Source organism: Nyctereutes procyonoides, unplaced genomic scaffold (genome assembly GCF_905146905.1).
Source record: "Nyctereutes procyonoides isolate TBG_1078 unplaced genomic scaffold, NYPRO_anot_genome, whole genome shotgun sequence".
Lineage (NCBI taxonomy): Eukaryota > Metazoa > Chordata > Mammalia > Carnivora > Canidae > Nyctereutes > Nyctereutes procyonoides.
The window spans coordinates 47,064,751-47,090,245 of record NW_026575046.1 but is presented as its reverse complement, the minus strand read 5'-3'; the positions used below and the strand labels follow the sequence as shown (position 1 = coordinate 47,090,245).

At 34.1% G+C, this 25,495-nt stretch overlaps 1 protein-coding gene across 4 annotated transcripts in view; it reads right to left on the bottom strand.

Annotated features, from left to right (window-relative positions):
* RANBP17 (RAN binding protein 17) overlaps nucleotides 1-25,495 on the bottom strand; it is a 310,647-nt gene that overhangs the window by 261,875 nt on the left and 23,277 nt on the right. For all 4 annotated transcript variants that reach the window (XR_008664360.1, XM_055325097.1, XM_055325099.1 and 1 more), the window contains exons 6-12: nucleotides 20,488-20,592; nucleotides 18,882-19,047; nucleotides 14,964-15,037; nucleotides 12,416-12,535; nucleotides 10,381-10,527; nucleotides 9,404-9,576; nucleotides 6,810-7,003 (exon numbers count right to left, since the gene is read on the bottom strand). Coding sequence is in view for 3 of the 4 variants with exons in the window: in XM_055325097.1 (XP_055181072.1) it covers nucleotides 6,810-7,003; nucleotides 9,404-9,576; nucleotides 10,381-10,527; nucleotides 12,416-12,535; nucleotides 14,964-15,037; nucleotides 18,882-19,047; nucleotides 20,488-20,592 (979 nt within the window). In the remaining variant the exon portion in view is untranslated. The remainder of the gene's footprint in view (nucleotides 1-6,809; nucleotides 7,004-9,403; nucleotides 9,577-10,380; nucleotides 10,528-12,415; nucleotides 12,536-14,963; nucleotides 15,038-18,881; nucleotides 19,048-20,487; nucleotides 20,593-25,495) is intronic.

Below are 25,495 nucleotides of genomic sequence, written 5' to 3'. Positions count from 1 at the left end.
CAATGAAATTCATAACTTCAAATGTTTCTATTAGAAAAATCTAAGGGGATCCCTGGGTGGCGCAGCGATTTAGCGCCTGCCTTTGGCCCAGGGCGCGATCCTGGAGACCAGGGATCGAATCCCACGTCGGGCTCCTGGTGCATGGAGCCTGCTTCTCTCTCTGCCTCTCTCTCTCTCTCTCTCTCTCTGTGTGTGTGTGACTATCATAAATAAATAAAAATTTAAAAAAAAAAGAAAGAAAAATCTAAAACCCAAAAAGTGGAATCTCTAATATGGGGGGGGGACATGAAATTAAATCAATAGTATTAGGCAGAAAATAATGAAGCTAAAATAACTTATGAAATAAATAAATGAAAAAACAATGAAGAAAATCAATGAAACTAAAAGTTGGTTTTCTGAAAAGATTTAAAAAATCGATGAATATCTAATTGGGGTCAATCAGGGAGAAGAAAAAAAAGGCAACAACTGTCAGTATCAACAAAGAGGGGTGAGTGGGTAAATTGGGTGAACAGGGTCAAAAGTTAAAAATTTCTAGTTGTAAACTAAGTCATAGGGATGTAATAGATCGCATGATGACTATAGTTAATACTGTACTGCATATCTGAAAATTGCTTAGAGGGTATATCTTTAAAGTTCTCATCACAAGAGAAAATAATTTTGTAACTATATATGGTGACGGGTTAATGAGGCTTACTGTGGTGATCATTTTGCAATATATACAAATATCAAATCATTATGTTGTACACCTGAAACTAATATTTATGTTGTAGGTCAAGTATGCTTCAGTTAAAAAGAAAAAGAACAAAAGGAACACCATTTCAGATCCTATAGAGAGTAAAAGAATACTAACAGGATATTAGACATAAATTTATTTCAATAAATTTAAAAAGAAGACAAATTCCTTGAAAGATATAAATGACTGAATTTAAGCCCAGGAGAAAGAGAAAATTTAAATAGTCCTATGTCAATTGAAGAACCTGAATTTATAATTCTAAACCCTCTAGGCTCACTGACTTTGCTGGTGAATTCTATCAAATTCTTACAAAAGAAATAATACTGATACTACACAAACTCTTTTAGAAGATAAAGAAGAGGAAATATTTCCTGACTCATTTTATGAGGCAGTATTATCCTGTTGCCAAAATCAGGCAAATCACAAGAAAATAAAACTACAGACAAATATCCTTCATGAACATCACTATAATATAAATCTTTTGTAAATTGAATCTAACACTATATACATGAACATTTTATCATATCCAAGTAGGATTTATCCCAGGAGTAAAAAGCTGGTTTAACACAGAAAAGTCAATGTAATTCACTGTGTGAGTAAAAAAAGAAGAAAAAACAGGTCACTTGAATATGTAGATAAGAAGCATTAAAAAAAAAAATCAATGATCCCATTCATTATAAATAGAGGAACAGAAGGGAACTTCCTCAAATTTATTATGAACATCCTTTAAAAAACTACAGATAACATCCTACTCAATGGTGAAAGGCTCAGTGCTTTGTACAGAGAAGAGACACAAGGCCAGACTATCCACTCTCACCACTTTTATTCAACATTGTACTGGAGGTCCTACCAATGGAATAAGGCAAGAGAAAGAAAGAAAATGCATGAAGACAAGACATAAAACTGTCTTTATTTGCAGATGACATGATCATATATAACAATCCAAAAGAATCCACAAAAAAAGCTATTAGAATAAGTAAATTTAGCAATGTCATACGACACAAAGACAAAAATCAATTCTGGTTTTATAGAGTTTTCAGAATAATTTTAAATTTTACAATAGCATCAAAAATATATGCTAATAAATTTAGTGAAACATTTTCAATACCTATGCACTGAAAGCAATAAAACATTCAAAGAAAATTAAGGGACAACTACATAACTGGAGCAATATACCATGTCCATGAACTGGAAGACTCAATATTGTTAAGACTGTCCAGATTGATGCATAGATTGAGGCAATCCAAATAAAAATTCTAGGGAGATTATATGAAAGAAATAAACAAGCTGATGCTACAATTAATATAGAAAGGTAAAAAACCTAGAACAGACTCAACTATTTTGAGAAAGAACGAGGTGAGAATATTTAGATTACCTGATTTCAAGACTTACAGTTAGAGTAACCAAGACAGTAGAATACTAACACAAGGATAAGACATATAGATCGATGGTACAGTATAGAGTCCAGTAATAAACCTCAGCCTTTTATAATCAATTGATTTTGACAAAGGTGTTACAATAATTTAGCAGGGAAAAAGATAGTGGTTTCAGCAAATGGTGCTAGAACATCTAAAAAACTATGAGTTGGGGACTGGGCCTTACCCTTAACTCATACTATTCACAGAAATTAACCTAAGTCGTTCACAGACTTAAACATAATAGCTAAAAACTATTAGACTTCTAGAAGAAAACACAGACGAACCTCCTGTAAGTTGGGTTGCAGATTCCTTAAATACAAAAAGCACAAGCCAGAAAGAAAATCTTGAAAATGAAGATCATCAAAATTTAAAACTTCTGTTCTTTGAAAAACGGTTAAGAAGACACACCACAGACAGGGAGAAAATACTTGCAAACATATGTGAAAGATTATATACAGAATATATAAAACAGTCTTATAATTCCAACTCAATTTAAAAATGGGCAAAACATGTGAACACACATTTCACATAAGAAGATATGTAAATGGGCAAAAGGTACAGCACCATAAATTATCAGAGAAATGCAAATTACAATCACAATAAGACACTATTAGATACCCAGTAAAACTGCTAAAGCTAAGAAGACAATATCAAATCAAGATGCAGATGTGGAGCAAATGAAACTCTCATACATTGTTAATGAGAATGAAAAATGGTAGGTACACTTTGTAAAACAGTATAGTGGTATCCTCTAATATTACATATACATTTTCTCATATGACCCAGGAATCTGTCTTAGATATTCACCCGTAAGAAATAAAAATGTACTTAAGTAGATACAAAGATTTGTCTGCAAATGTTCATAAGCACATTATTCATAATAGCCCCAAAATTGAAAGTGGAACTCAAATGTCCATCACATAGTGACTAGATAGACAAATTGTGGTAAAGTCATACTACAGAATATTATGCAGCAATAAAAAGAAACAATATTAACATACATATTTTAAAACTTATGCCAAGCAAGGTCAAACACAAAAAACTACTTATTGTATGATTCCATTTATAAAGAAATCTAAAAGATTTCAAAACACAGTGATAGAAACCAGTGGTTCCCTGGGTCAAGAGACAGGGAAAGAGATCAAAGAGCATGAGGAAATTATTTGGAGTGAAGAAAGGTGTTCTCTATCTTGAGTATGGTGATAGTTAGATGGCTGTGAATAACTGCTAAATTCACCAAACTATACACTCAAGAAGAAAAAAAAGAATAAGAAAGAAAAGAAAAAGATATTTGTAACTCTAATCAGAGACAAGCTCATTTTTCTAAAATACAGAGGTTGTTGAAAAAAAATCAGTTAAGGGGGTACCTGGGTGGCTCAGTCAATTAAGCATCTGCCTTTGTTTGGCTCAGGTCACCGGGGATTGAGCCCTTGCATCAGGCTCCCTGCTCAGCAGGAAGTCTGCTTCTCTGGCTCCCTTTGCCCCTTATCCCTACATATTCTCTCTCTCTCTTTCTCTCTCTCTCTCAAACAAATAAATAAAATCTCAAAAAAAAAAAAAAAAAAAGAATCAGTGAGAAAAGTAAGGACCAACAACCTGATAAAAAAATGAGCAAAGAAATGAATTGGCCATTACAGAAAAAGATGACTAAATAGCTCTTAAATAAATTTAAGCAATGCCTAACTGCGCTGGTATGAGAATGTAAAATTATACTGAGAAGCCATTTTTCACCTAGAGAATTTTTAATAATTCAAAAGGTTGGTAAAATTATCCTGTGAAGGCAATATGGAAACACTTCTACAGACCTGATGGATAGGTAAATCAATATAGTCCATACCAAGAGTAATTTGGCAACATTTATACAAGTTATAAATATATTTACTCTTTCTTCAACAGTAATGCCACTCTGGAAATTTATCATATATATATATATATATATATACATACTTGCATTCATGTAAAATGACATATTTATTAATCTATATGGAATTAATTTTAATAGCTGACAGTGATAACTCAAATGACTTTCAGTGGTGGAGGGAATGGTCAAATAAATTATGATACAATATGATATATTCAAAAATGAAAAATGCATCCATAAAAAATAAGAATTCTCTATATAATGATTTGAAAAGAGCTATAAAATACATTGTTAAATTAAAAAAAAGGGCAGGAATAGAACATTAAGGGTGGTATCCCACATCCAAAGTACATAAAGGAAGATAAAAATTTATAAATTCGTAATTGCTTGTATATGCACACAGAAACTTTGAAGATATATGTAAAACTAGTAAGAATTGGTACTTGGAGAAAAGAACAAGAGGACAGGTCATAGAACTGAAACAGAACACATTTTCTTTTTTCTGGACAATGTGCATACATTACCTCTTCCAAAAGATCAAGTGAATTAATTAAAATAAAGTTTGATATGAAAAATAAGAGAATAGATATATTAAAGTGATATGTAAAGACAGATCACAAACTTGGGGATAATATTTACAATTCAAATATCTAGAGTATTAGTGTCAAAAATACATAAAGAACTCAATCAGTAAGACAAAAATAATCCAAAAAGTGAAAATAAATTTAATAAAAATTATGAATATATGTATCACTAAAATGACACAATAGTCAACAAACATAAGACAATACTAAACTTCATTAATAATTACAGGAATAAAAACTAAAATACCCATGAGGTATATATCAACTAGTGTGGTATAAATTTAAATCCAACATTATGAGCTGTTGGCAAAGATCCAGATCAGGGTAGGCAAGATGTAAAGTAGTAAATCACTCTATAAACTACTTTGGCATCATCTACTGAAATTAACTATGTAATAGATACACATAACAATCTTTATGGTAGCAATTACTGTATTATCAAAAAAAAAAACAGAAAAAACCACAAATATCCAATGACAAGAAAATGCATAAATAAATTTGGTATATTCAAACAATAGAGAACAGTGGCAGTGTAGCTGAAGGAACCATAGCCATAACATCAACACAAATTCTCATAAAGGTAATACTGAGGGGAAAAAACATGTAAAGTAAGTAGTACAGTTTCATTCCAGTTGTACAGAGTTCAGAAATTTGCAAAACCATGCATTATTTTCAGAATATATATTAATATATATGCAGTAATACTATGAATAATAAAAGGCACCAAATGATAAACGCAGAATTCAAGATTGCAAGTACTTTCTGTTTGTAGGAAGGATTTGGACCAAGAACAATAGGAATAGCAAAGATACCAATACTGACCTATTCTTTCAGCTATATGATGGTGTTATTCCTAGTCACTAGGTCTAATATATGTTAATGACCTTTTGTATGTATTTAAAATTTAATAATTTTCAAAACTCTACTGAAAGAAGAAATCAATCATGAAAAGACTAAATGCTGCAAAAAATACTGCTCCTCAATTTAATTTACAAATAATGAGATCTTAATAAGAGAGAATATCTGAAGTAGAGAAGGTTAACTACTTACTCCACCACCTAGCCCAGGAGCAGTTTTTTAATGTGTGACTCCAAAAAAAGAAAACAAAAACAGATAATAAAAGCCATTTTAAGAAGATACTATGTAAATGTAAAACAGTCTTTTAAACAATTGTTTAAAAAGAGTTTAGATAGGAAATCATTGAGAGTGTGATTATCATCCTTTACCACTCACTTTCCAAAATGATCAAAGGAAGAAATGTAAAAGAAAAAAAAATTCCAGAACTATAATTAAAGCGTCTCCTATTAGAAATATATAAAGCCAATTCCATTCTCATATTCATTTCATTGTTTAAAAATGTGAAAAATGTGTTTACTTAATTTTATTCCCTGCTATGTTCCCAGTAGGATTTAAAGGAACATACAGCAATAAATAAATCCTCCTTCAATAAACGATTAAAGAAAAATAATTGGGAAATAGGGCAGCCAGGATGGCTCAGAGGTTTAGTGCTGCCTTCAGCCCAGGGTGTCATCCTGGAGACCTGGGATTGAGTCCCACATCAGGCTCCCTGCAGGGAGCCTGCTTCTCCCTCTGCCTGTGTCTTTGCCTCTCTGTCTCTCTCATGAATAAATAAATAAAAATCTTGAAAGAAAGAAAGAAAGAAAGAAAGAAAGAAAGAAAGAAAGAAAGAAAGAAAGAAAGAAAGAAAGAAAGAAAGAAAGAAAGAAAGAAGAAAGAAAAAAGAGAAAGAAAGAAAGAAAGAAAGAAAGAAAGAAGAAAGAAATGAGGAAATTGAGGAATTAAAATATAATAATAAACCAAACCCATAGTGAAAGCTAATATACAAATGCAAAACCATAATGAGATCTTATTTTTATTGGATGAAATTGAGCTCTGAATTTATAGTCAACTATAGGAAACATGACTAGTTAAAAGACAGTTACAAGTTAATGAACTCTACTCAAATACCATTATCAGCTTTTCTTGATACGGATTCCAGAAAAATACTTTTCACATATCTTACAAAGAAGAACTGAAAATTAACCATCAAGCAACCAAAATACCCAGAAGGTTAATAAAATTAATGGCTTATTAGAGGATGAGGAATTGGGGGAAATACATAAAAATAATTTGCAGTAAAATTATTAAAGTGACTAATGAAGCTACTTAAAATTCAACATAATACCATATACAGTCATATAAAATGTACTGACCTTCCTGAATTGCCTTGTCCACAGTTATTGCAGAAGGTGAATGCAGAAGCTTTTGGTAATTTTGAGCATTTTGGTCAAACAACTGTACAAGAAGAGTACATGTCTTTTCATATTCACATCTGCTGACAGTGCACAACTGCTCCAGCTGCTGAAACACAGTAGCAGTATCATCCAGTGGATCATCTAAATTATCTCTGCAAATACAGAAGAATAAGTTTGCAGACAAGCTTAGAATGTGATATGCTTTTATTCACAAATAAACTTTATGTTAAAAAAAATTCTATTATGGATAAAGAAACAAAAGACAAATAGATTAGAAGATAAGAAATGAAATGTCTATATTTGACAACATGATTGTACACATTTAAAGTCCCCAAAAAAGGATAAAACAAAAGCTACTACCTCTCATAGGTAAGTTTACCAAGGTCCTAGCATACAAGGTCAATAGACAAAATTCAACTGTATCACTATATACTAGCAATGAAGAACTGCAGATTGACATTTAAAAAACTGCATCTTCCAAAGGCACCAGGAAAAATCTAACTAATTAAGTGTAATTAAACATATAAAAATCTGAAGGTGGAATACCACACAACAGGGAGGAAAGAAATCATCAAAGAGCTAAATAAATTAAAAGAGTAAGATGCTCACAGACTAAAAGATGGAACTACTGTCAAGGTGTCAATTCTTCCCCAAAATTAATCTACAAATTTAAAACAATCCCAGTCAAAATCTCAGCAGGATTTTTGGGTAGAAACTAACAAAATGATTCTAAAATTTACATGGAAAAGCGAAGAAGTCAAAGAGGCAAAACAACTGTGAAAAGGAAAAACCAAGGCAAAAGACTCACACTACCTGATTTCAAAGCTTGTAAGGCTACAGTATTCAAGACAAGGTACTGGCAGAAAGAAAAACACATAGATTAATGAGAACAGAGCTCAGAAAGGACATGTATGTGGTCAATTAATTTTCTGAAAAGTATAAAGACAATACAATGGAGAGAAGATAGTCTTTTCCACAAATGGTGTTGGGATAATTGGTCATCCATAAAAAAAAAAAAAAAAAAAAAAACAACTTCAACTCAAGCCTTACCTCATATATCACATTCAAAAATTAACTCAAAATGAGTCAGAGAAGTAAATGTAAACTATAAAACTATAAAACTTCTAGAAGAAAAAATAAAGGATAAATCATACTTCTTTAAACTCTCAAACTTTTGCTTTTTGAGTTTGTTTCTTCTGTGAGAGAAATGACAAGGCAAACTATGGATTGAAAGATAATATTTGCCAAACACATACATTAAAAAGAGTTGTGACCAGAATATACAGACCTTTCAAATTTCAATATAAGGAAATAAACAACCTAGTTTAAAAAAAGGGGGGGGGGGCAACAAATTTAACAGGCATTTTGCCAAACACAAATAGTAATAAATAAGCACATAAAATGATGCTCAACATTATTAGTCATTAAGGGAATGTAAATTAAATCCAAAATAAGGTACCACTACACACCTAATAGAATTACACTCTTAAAAACTGACAATATCAAATACAGATGAGAATAAAGAGCAATTGGATCTCTCATACATTGCTGGTAGGAATGCAATGATACAATGACTTTGAAAAATAATTTGCCGGTTTCTTATAAAGTAAAACATAAACTTACCATTCAACCCAGAAATCTCCCACCTAGATATTTACCCAAAAGAAATAAAAACTTATGTTCATACAAAACTGTACAGAAATGCTTACATCTGTTTTATTCATAAATCACAAAAACAGAAACACCACAAATGTCCACATGTGATGTGATGTGATGAGCAGTGGATGTTATACACAACTGATGAATTACTGAACTCTACATTCAAAACTAAGGATGCACTATACGTTGGCTAACTGAATTTAAGTTACAACAACAAAAACAACAAAATTCCAGGTGAATGGATAAACAAACTGTGGTACATCCATAAAATGGAATACTATTCAGCAATAAATTTTAAGAACTCCTGATGCAACATGGAGGAATCTCAAATGCATTATGCTACGTGAAAGAAGCTGGACTAAAAGACTACATACTATATGATTTCATCTATACAACATTCTGTAAAGGCAAATAGTATAGAAAAACAAAACAAATCAGTAATTGCCAGAGTCTGAGGGTGGGGAAAAGGCTGACTACAAAGGGACACAAAAGAATTTTCTGGTTTGGGGCACATGGGTAGCTCAGGGGTTGAGCACCTGCCTTTGGCTCAGGTTGTTAATCCCCAGGTCCTGGGATCGAGCCCTGCATCAAGCTTCCTGCAGGGAGCCGGCTTCTTCCTCTGCCTAGGTCTCTGCCTCTGTGTGTCTCTCATGAATAAATAAATAAAATCTCAAAAAAAAGAAAGAAAAAAGAAAAAACAGAATTTTCTGGGTTGATGGAACTATTCTCCGTCTTAACTATAAGGGTAGTTCTACAACTGTATGCATTTGTCAGAACTCACAGACTTGTTCACTAAAAAGGGTGATTTTACACTAGGTAATTTTTACCTCAAATTTTTAAAATTCCAAGATGCAAAAGATAAAAATGCAACAGAAACATTTAGTTTTCAATACCTCACAACTATGGCAACAGATTCCAACCGAGAAGTGATAAAGGCCTTCGTGATTTCTGGTGCGTAAGTGTCTAATAAGTGGGGTTCAGTTGATTTCACAAAAGGCACTGATGCTACCATCCTTTGCCACAGAGTTAATAAATAATGAACACTGTTGGGAGCAAATTCCCAATGCTACAAAGAAATAAAGCAAAGGTTACTTAAAATGACATATATCTTCCTAGAAGAAGAATTATAAAGACAAAATTACTAAGCAGTTTTTTTTTACAAAATTACTAAAAACAGACTTTAAAATTAATTTTTATTCTTATTATATAGCAAATGAACATTTAACATAGCAAATTTTGTAAATGCAAAAAGGCATAAAGAAGAAACCAACAATCTCTCATTATTCTACCATACTGGGATGATCACTATTAAAATGTTAGTGTACTTCCTTCTAATCTTCTTTCCATGAATATTTTTCAGAGTTCATATCATGTGGAAAATGTGGTTTTAAAACCTCTCCCAAACCTACAAAAAGAAGTTTTTCAAAAATGTCTTATTTCACAAAGATTTTATTATAGCTTCTCAATTCATTCTTCAATTATTAGATATTCAGAGAGCCTTTAAATTTTTATTATAAAATATGTTCCAATGAACTTTTACCTAAAACCCTGGAATAGGGGATCCCTGAGTGGCTCAGCAGTTTAGTGCCTGCCTTCGGCCCAGGGCGTGATCCTGGGGTTCAAGTATTGAGGCCCACATCAGGCTCCCTGTAGGGAGGCTGCTTCTCCCTCTGCCTGTGTCTCTGCCTCTCTCTGTGTCTCTCATGAATAAATATATTTTAAAATCTTTAAAAAAAATTAAAATAATAAAGAAATAAAACCCTGGAATAAGTATTTTTAGCAAAGTACTGTAACAAATGTTAAAAATCCTTACCAAGAAATAGTTTTAAATTTATCTACCATTTAACATTAATTATATATTTTTATTTACCTGCAGGCTAGTAATGGTAAAGTTAGCGATCAATCTGATAACTTCAGGATATTCCTTCACCATAACTAATTCTCCCAGCTGATAATTTGTCTTTAAACGAGCCAAAAATCGGCAAAATTCATGATAATTACCTGGATCAGACAAACCCTAAATTATGAGAGAAAAAGAAAGGCTTTTAAAAATACTTAAAAACAAACTAACCCAATGAGCTATCAATAAAATTCCAGGAGTATTTTATTAAGGTTTCCAGTTTTCCTTCGTACTTGTGTCAACTGGGTAGATTATTAATGAAAGAAGACAAATGATTCTTGCTGGATTTAATGTCATCAATGATTCATAATAAGAAATTCGAAGTAGTGGATGTGGAAGAAGTTTTGCACTGTGATGACTAAATTAAGTTTAGGAATCCACAGTATTATACAAAAAATTTGCACGCGTGCATGCTTGTGTATATGTGTATATCTATATGCGCTGCAGCTTCAACAGAAGTCAAGAGAAGACATGAGAAATATTTAAGACGAAAATTCAGAATGGGTTCTTAAAACCCTAGAAAAGAGTGATACCAATTGAACCAAAGTTAAAATGGTGTTTGTGCACACAAAATAGAAATTTCTTTTAATTCAACAAATGTTTATTGAGTATCTACAGGCATTGTGCCCTCAAGCAACTCCTGGTCCCTAAGTACAGTCATTCAAATAACTTAATGCAAAGTAGAGCAGAAAGTTTAACCGAAGTACTACAAGACATAGAAGAAAACTTGAGGAAGGTAAGGTTAAAAGGAAAGACCAAGAAAGAGGTCTCCAGTTGTCCGTGAGAGCTCCTTGAAGATAGGACACAAGTGTTATCTTTACAAAAGCTCAAACACTTTGCATTGTAGCTGGTATGAAAGAGAATTCAAAAAGTGTCTGTTTAATACTGAGAGAGTTTCTAAGAAATTGCATTCATATGAACTCCATGAAAATATAAAATAGTGTCTAATTATTAAGAACAAATTACAAAAAATATTTCATACTCATAGGTCTTTTAACCTATTTGTAATTCCAAAATAATATAATATTCAAACTAACTTTTACAGACATGAAACATGAATATGAGGATGCTGGAAAACCAATTAAGACAATCACTTGATATTAACATATTATTTTCCACATACTGATTGATGACAGATAAACAACTAAAAATTTTAAAGTATATTAGTAAAATCCCATTTATCAATAAAACATGTAAATTTCATGATTGTGCTAACACTGAAAGGTAAAATAAAAGTATAACACAGAAAATACTAAAATATTCCTGAGAATGACCTACAAAATCAATTGCACCTTACTGAGCAAGCACATTTTTTATGTACAGATATATGTCCCCTCAAATGTTATTAATAACTGAGACAGATAAATCTCCTTAAATCATTTTACCTTTTAAAATTCATACTTTCATTACATTCACTTTAAACCAAAAACAAAATAAAAAGTAAAACAAAAAATTTTTATCTATCTAGGCAGCCAAAATCACTAATTAATAATGGCTTTGTAATCTCTGAAATGAATATTGCTATTGAAGCTTTGCAGTTAAAGTATAGATTTTTAAATCTACAAACTCTTATTTGTCCACAAGAGGGCAAAAAGACATTATCTCATAATTCAAAGCCACTGAATCCAATATTAACATTCAGATTTATATTGTCTTCTAGTTCAGAAGGTAGCTATAACTTTGAAGAAATTACTTAAGTAAGTTAAGAAGTAAAGCAAAGAAATACAGTACAATGATATAAAGCAGAAGCATCATAAGATATATACCTTCTATTCTTATTCACCTAAAAGAATGGAAAAAAATTTAAAAAGGAAGAACACAGAATCAGGAAAGCATCCATTTTTAAAAACTGTCCATTTCTACTACAAGTGAGATTTAAGGAAGATAGATATGATACTTCATATCTTCTTCCAGAATCATAATCAAGTCATGAGTTTATTACATCTTTCAGCAGAAAAACTGTATTTCTACATACTAAGTATTAATTAAATTACTTCATAAATACCTGAGGGTTTTCAAGTATCCTTTTTACTCCCTTAATTAAATTACCAAGGTACTTGGCACGTTCAGGACTGCTAAATAAGGACCTTCTTGTAGAAGCAAACTGAACTAAACATGAAAGTGCCTAAAAATAGGAACAACAAAATTCATTTCAATTTTAAAAGTAACTACGGCCACAGGTAAGGAACACTAGTCTTCACATAAAGAAGTATTTTTTAGTTTTAATGATCGAAAAATAATATAGAATCCAAAAATAATGTAAGACACATCAGTCACCAACACCACCCATCACTCTTTAACCTCACCACTAAAATTTCTATTTATGTGTATTCTCTTCTAGTATATTTTCGTCTATTAAAAATGCCAAAGCAACCTGGACATGCAAACATTCAAAAGGTTCCCAAATGCTTCTGTTGCCCAGCTCTATTCATAGACCAAGAAAATAGGTGTTCTACCAAAAATAAAAGATGGTTTTGTGGTAAAATATGTCTGAGAAATACTGTACATTACGTACGGTGGTATCCTGCAAGTGGGTAAACTTTAATATAACTGGTGTAACTTTACTTAAGCCAGCATATCCCAAATTTATTTGGTGATTGTACATCTTACCCATACTACCCATTAATATCTTGAGGCACTATTTGGAGAATACTGTTGGAAACATTAGATATTCTACAAAAATGGTCTAGTTATCTTCCAAAAGTCAATACTTTACCAGACAATTTCACTACTTGGATTCCTAATTCTACTACTGAAAACCATTGAAGTCTGATCATTAAGTGACAGGCCCAAAATTCGCAACTTTTCAGGCCGAATGGGCCCTGATAGGTTTTGTTTTGGTCCACATATGTTTGTTCACCCACTGCGTTTAAAAAAAAATTAGCTGTTAAGTCAATATTTAAATATTTCAATTAAGAGATATTACATAATGTCTGGCTCTCTTAGAAAGTTGAGAACACGGACAGGAATCAGAGGATAGCCTTTTAGACGTTTCTTCCAGTTTGCCACAGTCCTCACTTGTTAAAAAAAACAAACATGAACGAACAATTCCTTAAGCAGTTCTGATGTGTGGAAGGTTTAGGAACCACTAGTGTATTAAAAATATCAAGGGTTTGGGGTCAAAAACATCTGGGTTTGAATCTCAGCTTTATTATTTAGTTTGCTGCCCTAATGAAATTCAATTAAGCCAGTCTGGGTCTGTTTCCTTGTCAACATAGTGAGGGTAATAATACTTACCTCGCAGGGCCACTTTGGGATGAAGTGAGATAAGCACGATATAATAGGGCAGACCCAATAAACGTTACTTTCACCTAAAGCAGTTGTTTTCCACTTAATTTTTAAAGCACCAGTAGCTTGTTTTATTGCAAAACATAATTGTACATGAAACCATGGTTTTTAAATAACTAAAAACAAAACTACTCTGGTTAAAAGACAGAAGGCTGAAACCCTGCCACTACCTGGAAACATGAGTATCCTGTGAAACTCAGTTTAAAAACCACCACTTCGGGACACCTGGGTGGCTCAGCGGTTGGGTGCCTGCCTTCACCTCAGGGCATTATCCCAAAATGTGGGGTCCAATCCCGCATCGGACTCCTTGCGGGGAGAGCCTGCTTCTCTCTGCCTATTTCTCTGCCTCTCTCTCTCTCTGTCTCTCATGAACAAATGAAATCTTTAAAAAAACAAACAAACAAACCCACCACCTCAAAACCCTAGATTGGAGAGCAGACATGTTTTTTTGTTTTTTTAAAAAAGGGGAGGGGAATAGAGTATTTTTGTAGATCTATTCCTCCCTTCTAGGCAATGACATACCTAAACAAACACACCACTGATACATACTTTAAACCTGGAACAACTTTTTTCAGGAAATGGCAAGATCAGAATTCTCCAACTTTAATTCTAGAAACTTAGGTATTAAACGGACTTTTTCTCTTTTTTTTTTCAATCTTGCCTGGTCTCTTTTTTAGGTTCCATAAAAGTGGGGTTCATATACTCAAAGTTACTATATAACTAAAGAATTTTAAGATTTTTTTTAAAGCACACAAAAGAATTTAATTCAAAAAGTAAATGAACAACTGGAGAGGTGAACACAAAATGAAATGAGCAAATCCCTTGTGTTTCTCTTTAGAGATACCTGATAGGGGCTGCCTGGCAACCCTAGGACATGAAGGGTTAAAGAAGAGTTAGAGGGTAGGAAAAGGGAAAGCAACAGATGGTTGTGGCCAACTACTGGACAGAGATCCAGAAGAAAGGATGGGGAGTGGGTAGAAAGGAAGGTACACCTAGAGATTGACAGGTTTTCTGGCTCTGGGCAGGAACTAAATCGACAGCTAGAGGTTCTGGGTTTACTCATGAAATGGAAATGCACTGGTGATTATAAACAGAATCTGACAAGTAGTTCAAGTAACATTAATCCCAGGAGATGTAAGAAAAAGTTGCTTGTGAGAGGTAAATCCAATCAAGAGTATAAATATGATTTTTTACATAAATATGTACCACCCTTAGATAAAGATTGCAGGCATCTTTCAATGAAGTAATGAATGATTTTTACTTACTAACTGAGATAGTAGTGGTGGAAGTAAATGATACAAATTGAAGAAAAGATCCAATGTTTCTGGTTCCAGGAGAACTGGAAAAAAAAGGATTTTCTAATACCATTACTTCCATTCAGTGAGCTTAATGTAATCATCAAGACATTATCACACAAACAAGAATTCCAAGGCCTTTGCCTATGGCCACTCTTACCAGTGAGGTTTAATTCCTTTTTAATTCCTAGCTATTTTCTTTTGAAAAATGAATACAGAAATAGAAACGAATTAGCTAAAATATTCCTTATTTCTATGTAGCAGAACTTATTTCTATAGTTCTTACTAGGAGAATCTTCTTACCATTTTCATTTGTATTAAAGTTATATGAATTGTATAAATATAAAAATTCAAACAGTATCAAAAGGTAAACACTATTAAAAAATGTATAACAAAAAATAGCTGTACCTAACCTCATTCCAAGTACCTTTCAACTCTTATCTACACTTATATACATCATTCCAAATAACATGCTATATGACTATTTTTTTTATTTGTTTTACCTCAAACATCAAATGAATTCCTGTTATGGTATATGAGATTTTGCTCCTCCCCCCTACGTCCTCTCTCAAAATCCATACACTATTATTTGGGATTAAATCAATTCTAAGAGTTCACATTTTATTATGGCTATGTAAGTAATGTTAACAGATGAGCCAAGGAATACACTATAATACATTTCTAACACTTTCTGGATTTAATTATAGCATCGTTTCTGTGCTTAATTGTATATCTATCTGTCACTAGTTCTTTCCAAACACTCTGACAGATCTGTACAATGTTCTTCATGCCATTTTTCAAATGATCAATAGCATCAAGTAACCTGTAATTTCCCTTCCTTTCCCCTCCCCAACTCCTAGAGCCTTCAATTTGGGATTGGTTATTGCTAAGTTTGTTATATAATTATGCCCCTTTTATATGTCTGTTCATTGTCATTTTGTGTTAAAGCTCCCTTTTCACAAACCCCTTACCTTCCATGTTCTTGCTTTTTGTTTTCATGTAACTTTCTGAGAGCAAGCACAAAAGGGATAAATTCAAAGACGATGTGCATGTCTGAAATTCTACTTTCCACTTGATCATTTCAGTCTGGTTTGAAAATTATTTCCCTTCAGAAGTCTGAGGATACTACTCCATTGTCTTCTAGCTTCCAGTGCTAATGCTGAGAAGGCCAACACTGTTCTTGACCCCAATCCTTTGTAGGTGACTTATTTCTCCTTTCTGGTAGAACTTAAGATATTCTTTTCATTATTTTTACTCTAGAATGATTATGATTATGAAGCTCAGTGTTTATTTTTTTCATTCATTACAATGGGCACTTGAGATCCTTCAATTTGAGAATTTAAGTCTCAGTGCTGAGAACTTTCATTGGTGTTATTTGTTTGCAAATTTTCTTGGTTTTTTTTTTTTTTTTTTTTTTTTCTATCCTCTTTCTCAAACTCCTAGTAGTCAGACGCTGGTCTCCTATTTTCATGCTTTCATATTCTTGTATTTTTTTCTATCAAATCTCTCCTTTCTTTTCTGTTCTACTTTCTGAAACATTTAATTTTTCCTTCCAACTCTTTTATTAAATGTTTTATTTTGGCAACTGCCTTTTATATTTGGAATGTTCTCTGAACTTTCCTTTTTTTTTTTTTTTATGATAGTCACAGAGAGAGAGAGAGAGAGGCAGAGACATAGGCAGAGAGAGAAGCAGGCTCCATGCACCGGGAGCCCGACGTGGGATTTGATCCCGGGTCTCCAGGATCGCGCCCTGGGCCAAAGACAGGCGCCAAACCGCTGCGCCACCCAGGGATCCCTCCTTTTTTTTTTAATTTTCGTTTTTTATTTTTTGAACTTTCCTTTTTTTTTTTTTTTAAGATTTTATTTATTTATTCATGATGGACATAGAGAGAGAGAGAGGTAGAGACACAGGCAGAGGGAGAAGCAGGCTCCATGCCAGCAACCCGACGCGGGACTCGATCCTGGGACTCCAGGATCATGCCCTGGGCCAAAGGCAGGCGCTAAACGGCTGAGCCACCCAGGGATCCCCTGAACTTTCCTTTTTAAAACAATTGCTATTCCAGGTCACCTGTGGCTCAGTTGGCTAAGCGTCCGACTCTTGATTTTGGCCCAGGTTATGATCGCAGGGTTGCAAGATTGAGTACCACTTTGGGCTCCACACTCAGTGGGGAGTCGGCTTAGCTTTTCTCTTCTCTCTTTCCCTCTGCCCCTCCCTGCCATGTTCTCACACATGTGCTTGCTCTCTCTCTAAAATAAATAAATAAATCTTAAAAAAAAAAAGGCAATATCCTATTCTTGTTTCAGAAATGTGTTATCTCCCTGAGAACATTAACTATACTTTTTTTTGACATTTACTTCTGTGTAGGCCGAGAAAATTAAGACCATTCCACTTTAAGTTCAGCCATCCCAGGCCCCTGTGAATAAGAGCTGAACTTTACCTTACTTCAGTTACAGGAAGAAAACAGCTTACAGCTAAAAGTCCTAGAAAGCCCCATATTAGAATAAAAACAGAGCCCAAGGCAAGGGCAGGAAGCCCCTATTAGAATAAGAACAGAGCTCAATGCCCCTGAAGGCCCCATATCAAAATGTAAACAGAACTTGAGGAATTGCTCCACCCCTTCTGGAGGTCCCCTAGACCAGTCCTTAAAACTAAGCTGAAACCCACCTCAGGGTCTAAGTCCCTGCTCTGCTGTGTCGGGTACACTTGGACCCAAGCTCGAGCTTGTAAATAAACCCTCGTGTGTTTGCATCGGTGTCGGCTCCTTGGTGGTTTCTCAGATTCGCAATCTTGGGCACAACACTTCAACTCTTTACTTTGTCTGTTTCTATAAAATCTCCCTTTAAAAAATACTTTTTAGGATAATTATAGGTGCATACAGAGTCACAAGAAATAATATGAGACGCCAAGCACCCTTTACTCGGTTTCCTCCAATAATCAATTCTTGCAAAAACTACAGTACAGTATCACAGTCAGGAAAGGGCAGTGAAAAAAAAAAAAAAAGGAAAGGGCAGTGATATAATCCATCAATCTTACTGATATTTCCCATTTTTACACATACTCATGTGTATGTATTGGTGTGTGTCTGTGTGTGTGTATGTGTAGCCTTTGCAATTTTTATTACATTTCTTGGTTCATGTATTCATCATGATACAAAAAATACTAAGCCCCTTTTAATTTGTTTTAATCTCTGATTTCCATGTTAGCTTTCACAAAATCTGTGGTGTTTTTCTACTAGTTTTGATATCCCTGAATATCCAGTTTAATTTCTCGGGAGAAAAAAGGTCTGGTCTTGGGAAGTGTGAGGTACACACGGGGAAGAGACGAGAAAAGGCACAGGTGGTAGTTGCACCTCTGGCAGTGGAGAAGACTCTAGGGACTTTGTGCAGAATACAGACTTTTTACCAAGCCCTTTCAGCCCTATTCCTCACCTCTAATTTCAGGAATACCCTAGTACCATCATCTTTCTGAAATGTGTGAGAGTAAATCGGCTTGCTTTTTTTCTTGGTATCCTTCTCTGTAAGAAAATAAATTGCAACTTCACTTTGCTATGTCACTTATTCTAATTCATTCTCTTTCTAACTTTGAAAAGTATTTTTTCCTTGCCAGTGTTATATTGTCTCCCACTGTTTATCTGCAAGTTTCAAAACAGAACTCTTCACTTGCCCTCCCAAACCTGCTATCCCCTTAACTCTAGAGCTAATTATCCTATTTTCCAATATCAAAATATGGAAGCCCCTATGATATGAATTAAGGAAAACAGATTTCAATACTGGGCATTAGCAACTACCTTGTTTACAAATCTTTTTGAATTTTTTGATACATATGGCAACTGTATTTAATTCTGTTCTTTTACTCTGACCATCCCTCACACTCAACTTTCTTCTTACTTGTTCTCCAGGTTGTTGGAATCTGGACTGTGCAAAGATCATCTGCAGATTCATCTGCTGAACTGCCAATGAAGTCAAAGTTAAGGCAGTTGAGGACCAGTTTCAAGACCTGCATTACTAGATTTTGTTGACCTTGATCCTGAAGATTTAAAGGTTTGGCCAACACCTGAAAAAAGTTGAAAGTCAAACAACACATTATGGAATATGTCAATAAACAAATTTTCACTTCACTGATTTAAATTTTTCTTCAATGCCAAATTAGAACTAGGAAGAAAAGTTTGCATAGTTATGTTGTATATTTTAGGAAAAGTTGCAAAATCACTTTTGACAAAAATCTACAATAAATTATTTCAAGTTATATTTTCTAAAGTGAGAATAAGACCTTTTACATTTAACTGCAAATTGTAGGTCATCTTCTAAAATTATAAAAAGTAACTTTAGGACAAATACTTTGCTCAGCACAAATCTCTGGGATTCATTAACTCAAAGGCTGCTTAGAACAAGCTAAAAATATAATATTCTTCAAGTGGGGAAACTTTATGTATAAATGATCCATATTCAGCTAACAAAGGTTGTCAGGGCTGTCTGAATGAAGAAGGACACTCACAAGCTTTTGGAGAACAATCCTGACTGCGCCCTACCTCTACCTGCCACACCTCCCACCCCAGCAAAATGTCCTTTCTGACACAACCAGAATATATTATCTCCTAAAGACACATTGTGAAGTATCTATGGAGGAAGTGATATGAAGTTTGGGATTCTGCTTTAAGAATAAAACAAAAAGAAAATTGTTAGAAAAGTACCGAGATGAAACAAGACTGGTCATGAACTGTTACTGCTTTAACTGATTGATATGTCCAAGGGAGTTCATTATTACTCCTCCACATTCTTTTTGTATATGATAAAATTTTCCACACAAAAAGAAAATTTTAAAAATAATAGAGAATCTTTCAGTCTGGTCTATTGCAGCAGTTATCCTATTACTAACTATACCATAGAACTGAAATAATTAGAAACTGGTATTTAGTGGAATCTACTTTAGGAAATGCTATACTAAGCCAATTAAAAAGCTTGAATAGTATGATGGAATCCCTATACTACAAGCAAACACAATACAATTATGAATTGTACTATTCCCAATGTTCAACAGGGCACTAAGGAGCAAATTTCCCAAAGAAATTATTACCATTAACCATCTTGGTTCCTCTATAAATAAATATTGATAACTGATGAATTAGGAAAACTTAGAGTCATTTCATTGTTCATCTGCATCCCATAAAATATAGGCAACTAAAATAAAGAAAAAAAGTCTCAGTTTCTATAATAAATAATCTACAATGTAGGAAAGCAATGAAATTACTACCTAAAGACGAGTTACTAAATTCCCTTTGTATTTTGTTTTCTCATATCCCTGGTAAATAAAAGTGAATTTTTTGGGACCTCTCACAGATTTGTGGAAATCTACTGTACTTAAATTACGATTGTTCATAATAACTCTTCAAAAGGCAGAATAGGGGCTGGAGAAGAGAGACTCATTTGAAATTCTTTTGAAACTTAAAATTTCCTAAATACTCTAAGTAGGATATTGAATGATTAAATAACTTACCTCTTTTAGAAGAGAGCATGCTAGCACTAAAATGTCTTTGAGAGAAGTGTCGCGAAATGAGGTAGCTATTTTCCTGTGTTTTGCTGAAGGTCTAGAATAATCAACCTAAAAAGAACAAGATGAATTTATTTAAGCAGACTTACAAATAGCAAAGCAAAAGTTTACTAAGAAAAGTAATGGAAATAATGATTAAAGAAGTATCAAATAGAGAGTTGAGAGCTTTTGAAAATCTCCTGGGATAAGTGCCTTGCTTACTGTTACTCTAAGAGTTAATGGCAGACCCGCAGGCAGGATCCCTGGATTGTTTCAATTCATTGGTATTTCTAACCATACCAATTCCAAAATTAAAAACCAGAATTGATACTTTCAGATGCAATATAAACATAGATTATAAAATAATAGATGGATCCTAAGACTATCAACTTCTGAACCATGTACCATTTCACATTAGGCAAGTAACAACTTCCCTTTCCTCAGATTTCACCTGTAAAATGAGAATCTCTAAGATAATCTTCAAATTCTAACTTTCTGTGAATCAGTTAATAATCAATTACAGAAAAACTCTTCATAAAAAAGTAATATATCTATATGTACCAGAAATGCCATTGGTTCATATATCCTTGGTGTTTTAAAAAGAAAGGCAGAAATTATAAATAACCTGAAATCTTATTACATAAGGAATAGTACATTCCCTCTAAATATTAGTTAACGCTAAATAATTTTTAAGAATACATTCACAAATAGTTCTTGAGGGAACCCCGGGTGGCGCAGTGGTTTAGCGCCTGCCTTTGGCCCAGGGCTCGATCCTGGAGACCTGGGATCGAATCCCACGTCGGGCTCCCGGTGCATGGAGCCTGCTTCTCCCTCTGCCTATGTCTCTGCCTCTCTCTCTCTCTCTCTCTGTGACTATCATAAATAAATAAAAATTAAAAAAAAAAAAACAAATAGTTCTTGAGCCTCTAATCTAAAATATGATATGGTCAAAACTATACTATTAATGCCATTAATACTTTCATTTATCAATAGCAAACAGTAAACGAAGCTGAAGTCTGATACCCAAATGACTATCAACACTGTGGGCTACAGTCGCCATCGCATTCTTTTTGCTATTTGGAAGAAGAAAATAAACTGTTTTCTTTGCTAATGCTTATAGATTTAAAAAAAGCAGTGAGCTCAAAATTGATTATCTGATACTTTCTATGCTCTATCATATAATTTAGACTATACTTAAATGCCAGATTTACTTATAGAAATATGAAGCATAACAGAAATGACTACAGAAAGCAGTTACTGGAATCTATAACCAGTATGTAGGATTCAAATTAGCATTTCCAGCACTCTTCCCTTCTTTTATTTTTAATTTTTCTTTAAAAATTTTTTCTTTTAATTTTATTTATTCATGAGAAACAGAGAGAGAGAGGCAGAAACAGGCAGAGGGAGAAGCAGGCCCCACGCCTGGGATGTGGGACTCGATCCCAGGACCCTGGGATCACGTCCTGAGCCAAAAGCAGACGTTCAACCTCTGAGCCACCCAGGCATCCCTCTTCCCTTCTTTTAAATCAAACTTCCGTCTGTCTCTCTGATATTTCCCTCAATGTATTAAAAAAAAAATATTTTCCTTAATACAAATTAATAATAGCGTACAGTATATTACAAATGTGATTTATGAAGTACTCTTCACATATTATTTCGATTATTCTCTTTTTACACAGGAAAATTAAAGTTTATAGGCACACACTATCTTAGACCAATCTCTCATTACTACCATATCTATAATATGAACAGAAGAACCTCCTATGGGGGCACTTGTACAACTAGGCCCTACGCTGCTAGTAGCTTATCTAATCTTCGTTAAGAACCTGGAAAGTGCCATTCCCACTTTACGGACAGTAAGTCTGTAAGTTTAAAGATATTCAGAAGTTTGTACAAAGTAGTAAGCAATAGAACTTAAATACAAATCCAGGTCTTTTTTTTAATTTATTTTTTATTGGTGTTCAATTTGCCAACATATAGAATAATACCCAGTGCTCATCCCATCAAGTGCCCCCCTCAGTGCCCGCCACCCAGTCACCCCTACTCCCCCCATCCACCTCTCTCCCCTTCCACCACCCCTAGTTCGTTTTGCAGAGTTAGGAGTCTCTCATGTTCTGTCTCCCTTTCTGATATTTCCCACTCATTTTTCTCCCTTCCCCTTTATTTCCTTTCACTATTTTTTATATTCCCCAAATGAATGAGACCATATAATGTTTGTCCTTCTCCGATTGACTTATTTCACTCAGCATAATACCCTCCAGTTCTATCCACATCGAAGCAAATGGTCGGTATTTGTCGTTTCTAATGGCTGAGTAATATTCCATTGTATACATAAACCACCTCTTCTTTATCCATTCATCTTTCGATGGACACCGAAGCTCCTTCCACAGTTTGGCTATCGTGGACATTGCTGCTAATAAACATCGGGGTGCAGGTGTCCCGGCGTTTCATTGCATCTGTATCTTTGGGGTAAATCCCCAGCGGTACAATTGCTGGGTCATAGGGCAGATCTATTTTTAACTCTTTGAGGAACCTCCACACAGTTTTCCAGAGTGGCTGCACCAGTTCACATTCCCACCAACAGTGCAGGAGGGTGCCCCTTTCTCCACATCCTCTCCAACATTTGTGGTTTCCTGCCTTGTTAGTTTTCCCCATTCTCACTGGTGTGAGGTGGTATCTCATTATGGTTTTGACAAATCCAGGTCTTATTTCAGTTATCTTCAAGGCCTACATACTTACTTAACTTGGACTTCTCACTGATATCCAGTCTTTTAAGAGGGACGATGTATGTATTGTCTACTATATATTTATACCTCTATAATGTAGGTAAAGGGTATTTTACTTCTTGATGATTATATATTGAATATCCTTTAGGAACAGTAAAATAAGAGGTTTGGCTTTGAAAAAAACAAGATAGCATACAATCCTCTTTTAGGAAACTTCAAATTTAGATGTTTTTCTTTAAAAAATACATCTTGTTATTGATATTATATGAATTTACCTGGCTCACATTTAACAATGATAGTGTTTGATTTTCATCATGCACTGTAGATCTATCTCCTTGCTGCCTGGTTCAGAAGTACTTAGTAAACACTTGTTGAAACTATAAATGCCATAAAATTAGACTAAGTAAAATGTGTCCACAAAAGCCATGTATTTTTTTTTCCATACAAAACCAAAATCAAACTTCAGACCTTGAAGCTTTATTCAAAAGGCACTTGGTGATATATAAGCCTAGAATATCTCGTGCCAGAAAGTAAGAAAAATATTCAGACTAGTGAGTGTCAAATGGACAGAGAAGCTAGCTTGAAAAGGTTCCTACTGGCCAAATCTTGCAAATGTGAGCATCAAAATATAATGTTAGTAACAAATTATAAGCTATTAAATAAAAGAGGAAGCCAGGAATCCATGCTGATAAATAAGTGAATAAACTGAAAGCCTGACGAGGAATGGGTCTTTTCAGTCTTAAATACTTATTATTTACAAAGGAGAAAAAATAAATCTACAATTAGAGAAGCCCGGTAGAGCCCATCTTCATCAAGTAACCAAAGTAAACATCATTAGTAATGTAACAAATCAAATCACGTTCTTCCTGACTGGAAACAGTGAGAAGATCACAGTATCATTTCTGTGACACTCCTAACCAATATGCATAATCTGAATCTAATAACAAAGAAACATCAGACAATCCCAAATTGAGAGACATTTCGCAAAACAGGCCTGTAATTTTTATAAATGTCAAGGTCATGAAAAGTGAGGGAAAGACTGAGGAATTTTTAGATAGATTTTTAGATTAGATAGATGGAGACTAATAAGACATGTCAAATAAATGAGATGCACAATTCTAAACTGGTTCCTTCCTGGGACAAACGGTGAACTCAAATAGAATATGAGAGTAATAGTAATAGAATATGAGAACTCAAATAGAACATGCCACTGTTAGCTTTCTGATTGTAATGGTTGTATTAGAGTTACACAGGAGAATGTCCTTGTATGTAGGATATACACAAAAGTATTCAGGGATCATACTGGAAACTTAGTATCAAATGGTTGAGAAAAAAACTTTTTTTGTATTGTACTCAGGAATCTTATGTAAATTTGACACAGCTAATTCAAAAAACTTGGTTGCTCTTTGAATCACATTTTTATTAGAATACCATGTCACCTAGACCTGTCTCGATAATAATCTAAAGATAGCAAACCCTTATTACCAGAGTAATTTGTACTCCTGTTAGGCTTTTATAAAACAAGAAATGAAAAAAAATGCTGGTTTTAAGATTAGCAAAAAGCTGATGGTTGTATAGATGATGGATACATGGGGTTGTTGTACTATTCTCTACATTTTTATGAGATAAAATTTTCATACTAAAATTATTTTTAAATATATTTTTTAAAAGAAAGCCACAGGGATCCCTGGGTGGCGCAGTGGTTTAGTGCCTGTCTTTGGCCCAGGGTGCGATCCTGGAGACCCAGGATCGAATCCCACGTCGGGCTCCCGGTGCATGGAGCCTGCTTCTCCCTCTGCCTATGTCTCTGCCTCTCTCTCTCTCTCATTCTGTGTGACTATCATAAATAAATAAAAATTTAAAAAAAAAATTTAAAAAAAAAAATAAAAGAAAGCCACAGTTCTTTAGATGTATTTATACACCCTAATAGGATTAGCCAAAGTCCTTGTCATAATATAACTGCTAACACAGTAACTCTGTTCCAGGTACTATTGTTATTAGCCCCGGAGATACATACATACATGCGTACTGGCATACAGCCATAAGTGAAAAATCTTTATATACTCTGGGGCAGAGGCGTCTATGATAAATTAAGAGATCGCTTTAAATTTAAGATATCCGGGATCCCTGGGTGGCGCAGCGGTTTGGCGCCTGCCTTTGGCCCAGGGCGCGATCCTGGAGACTCGGGATCGAATCCCACATCGGGCTCCTGGTGCATGGAGCCTGCTTCTCCCTCTGCCTGTGTCTCT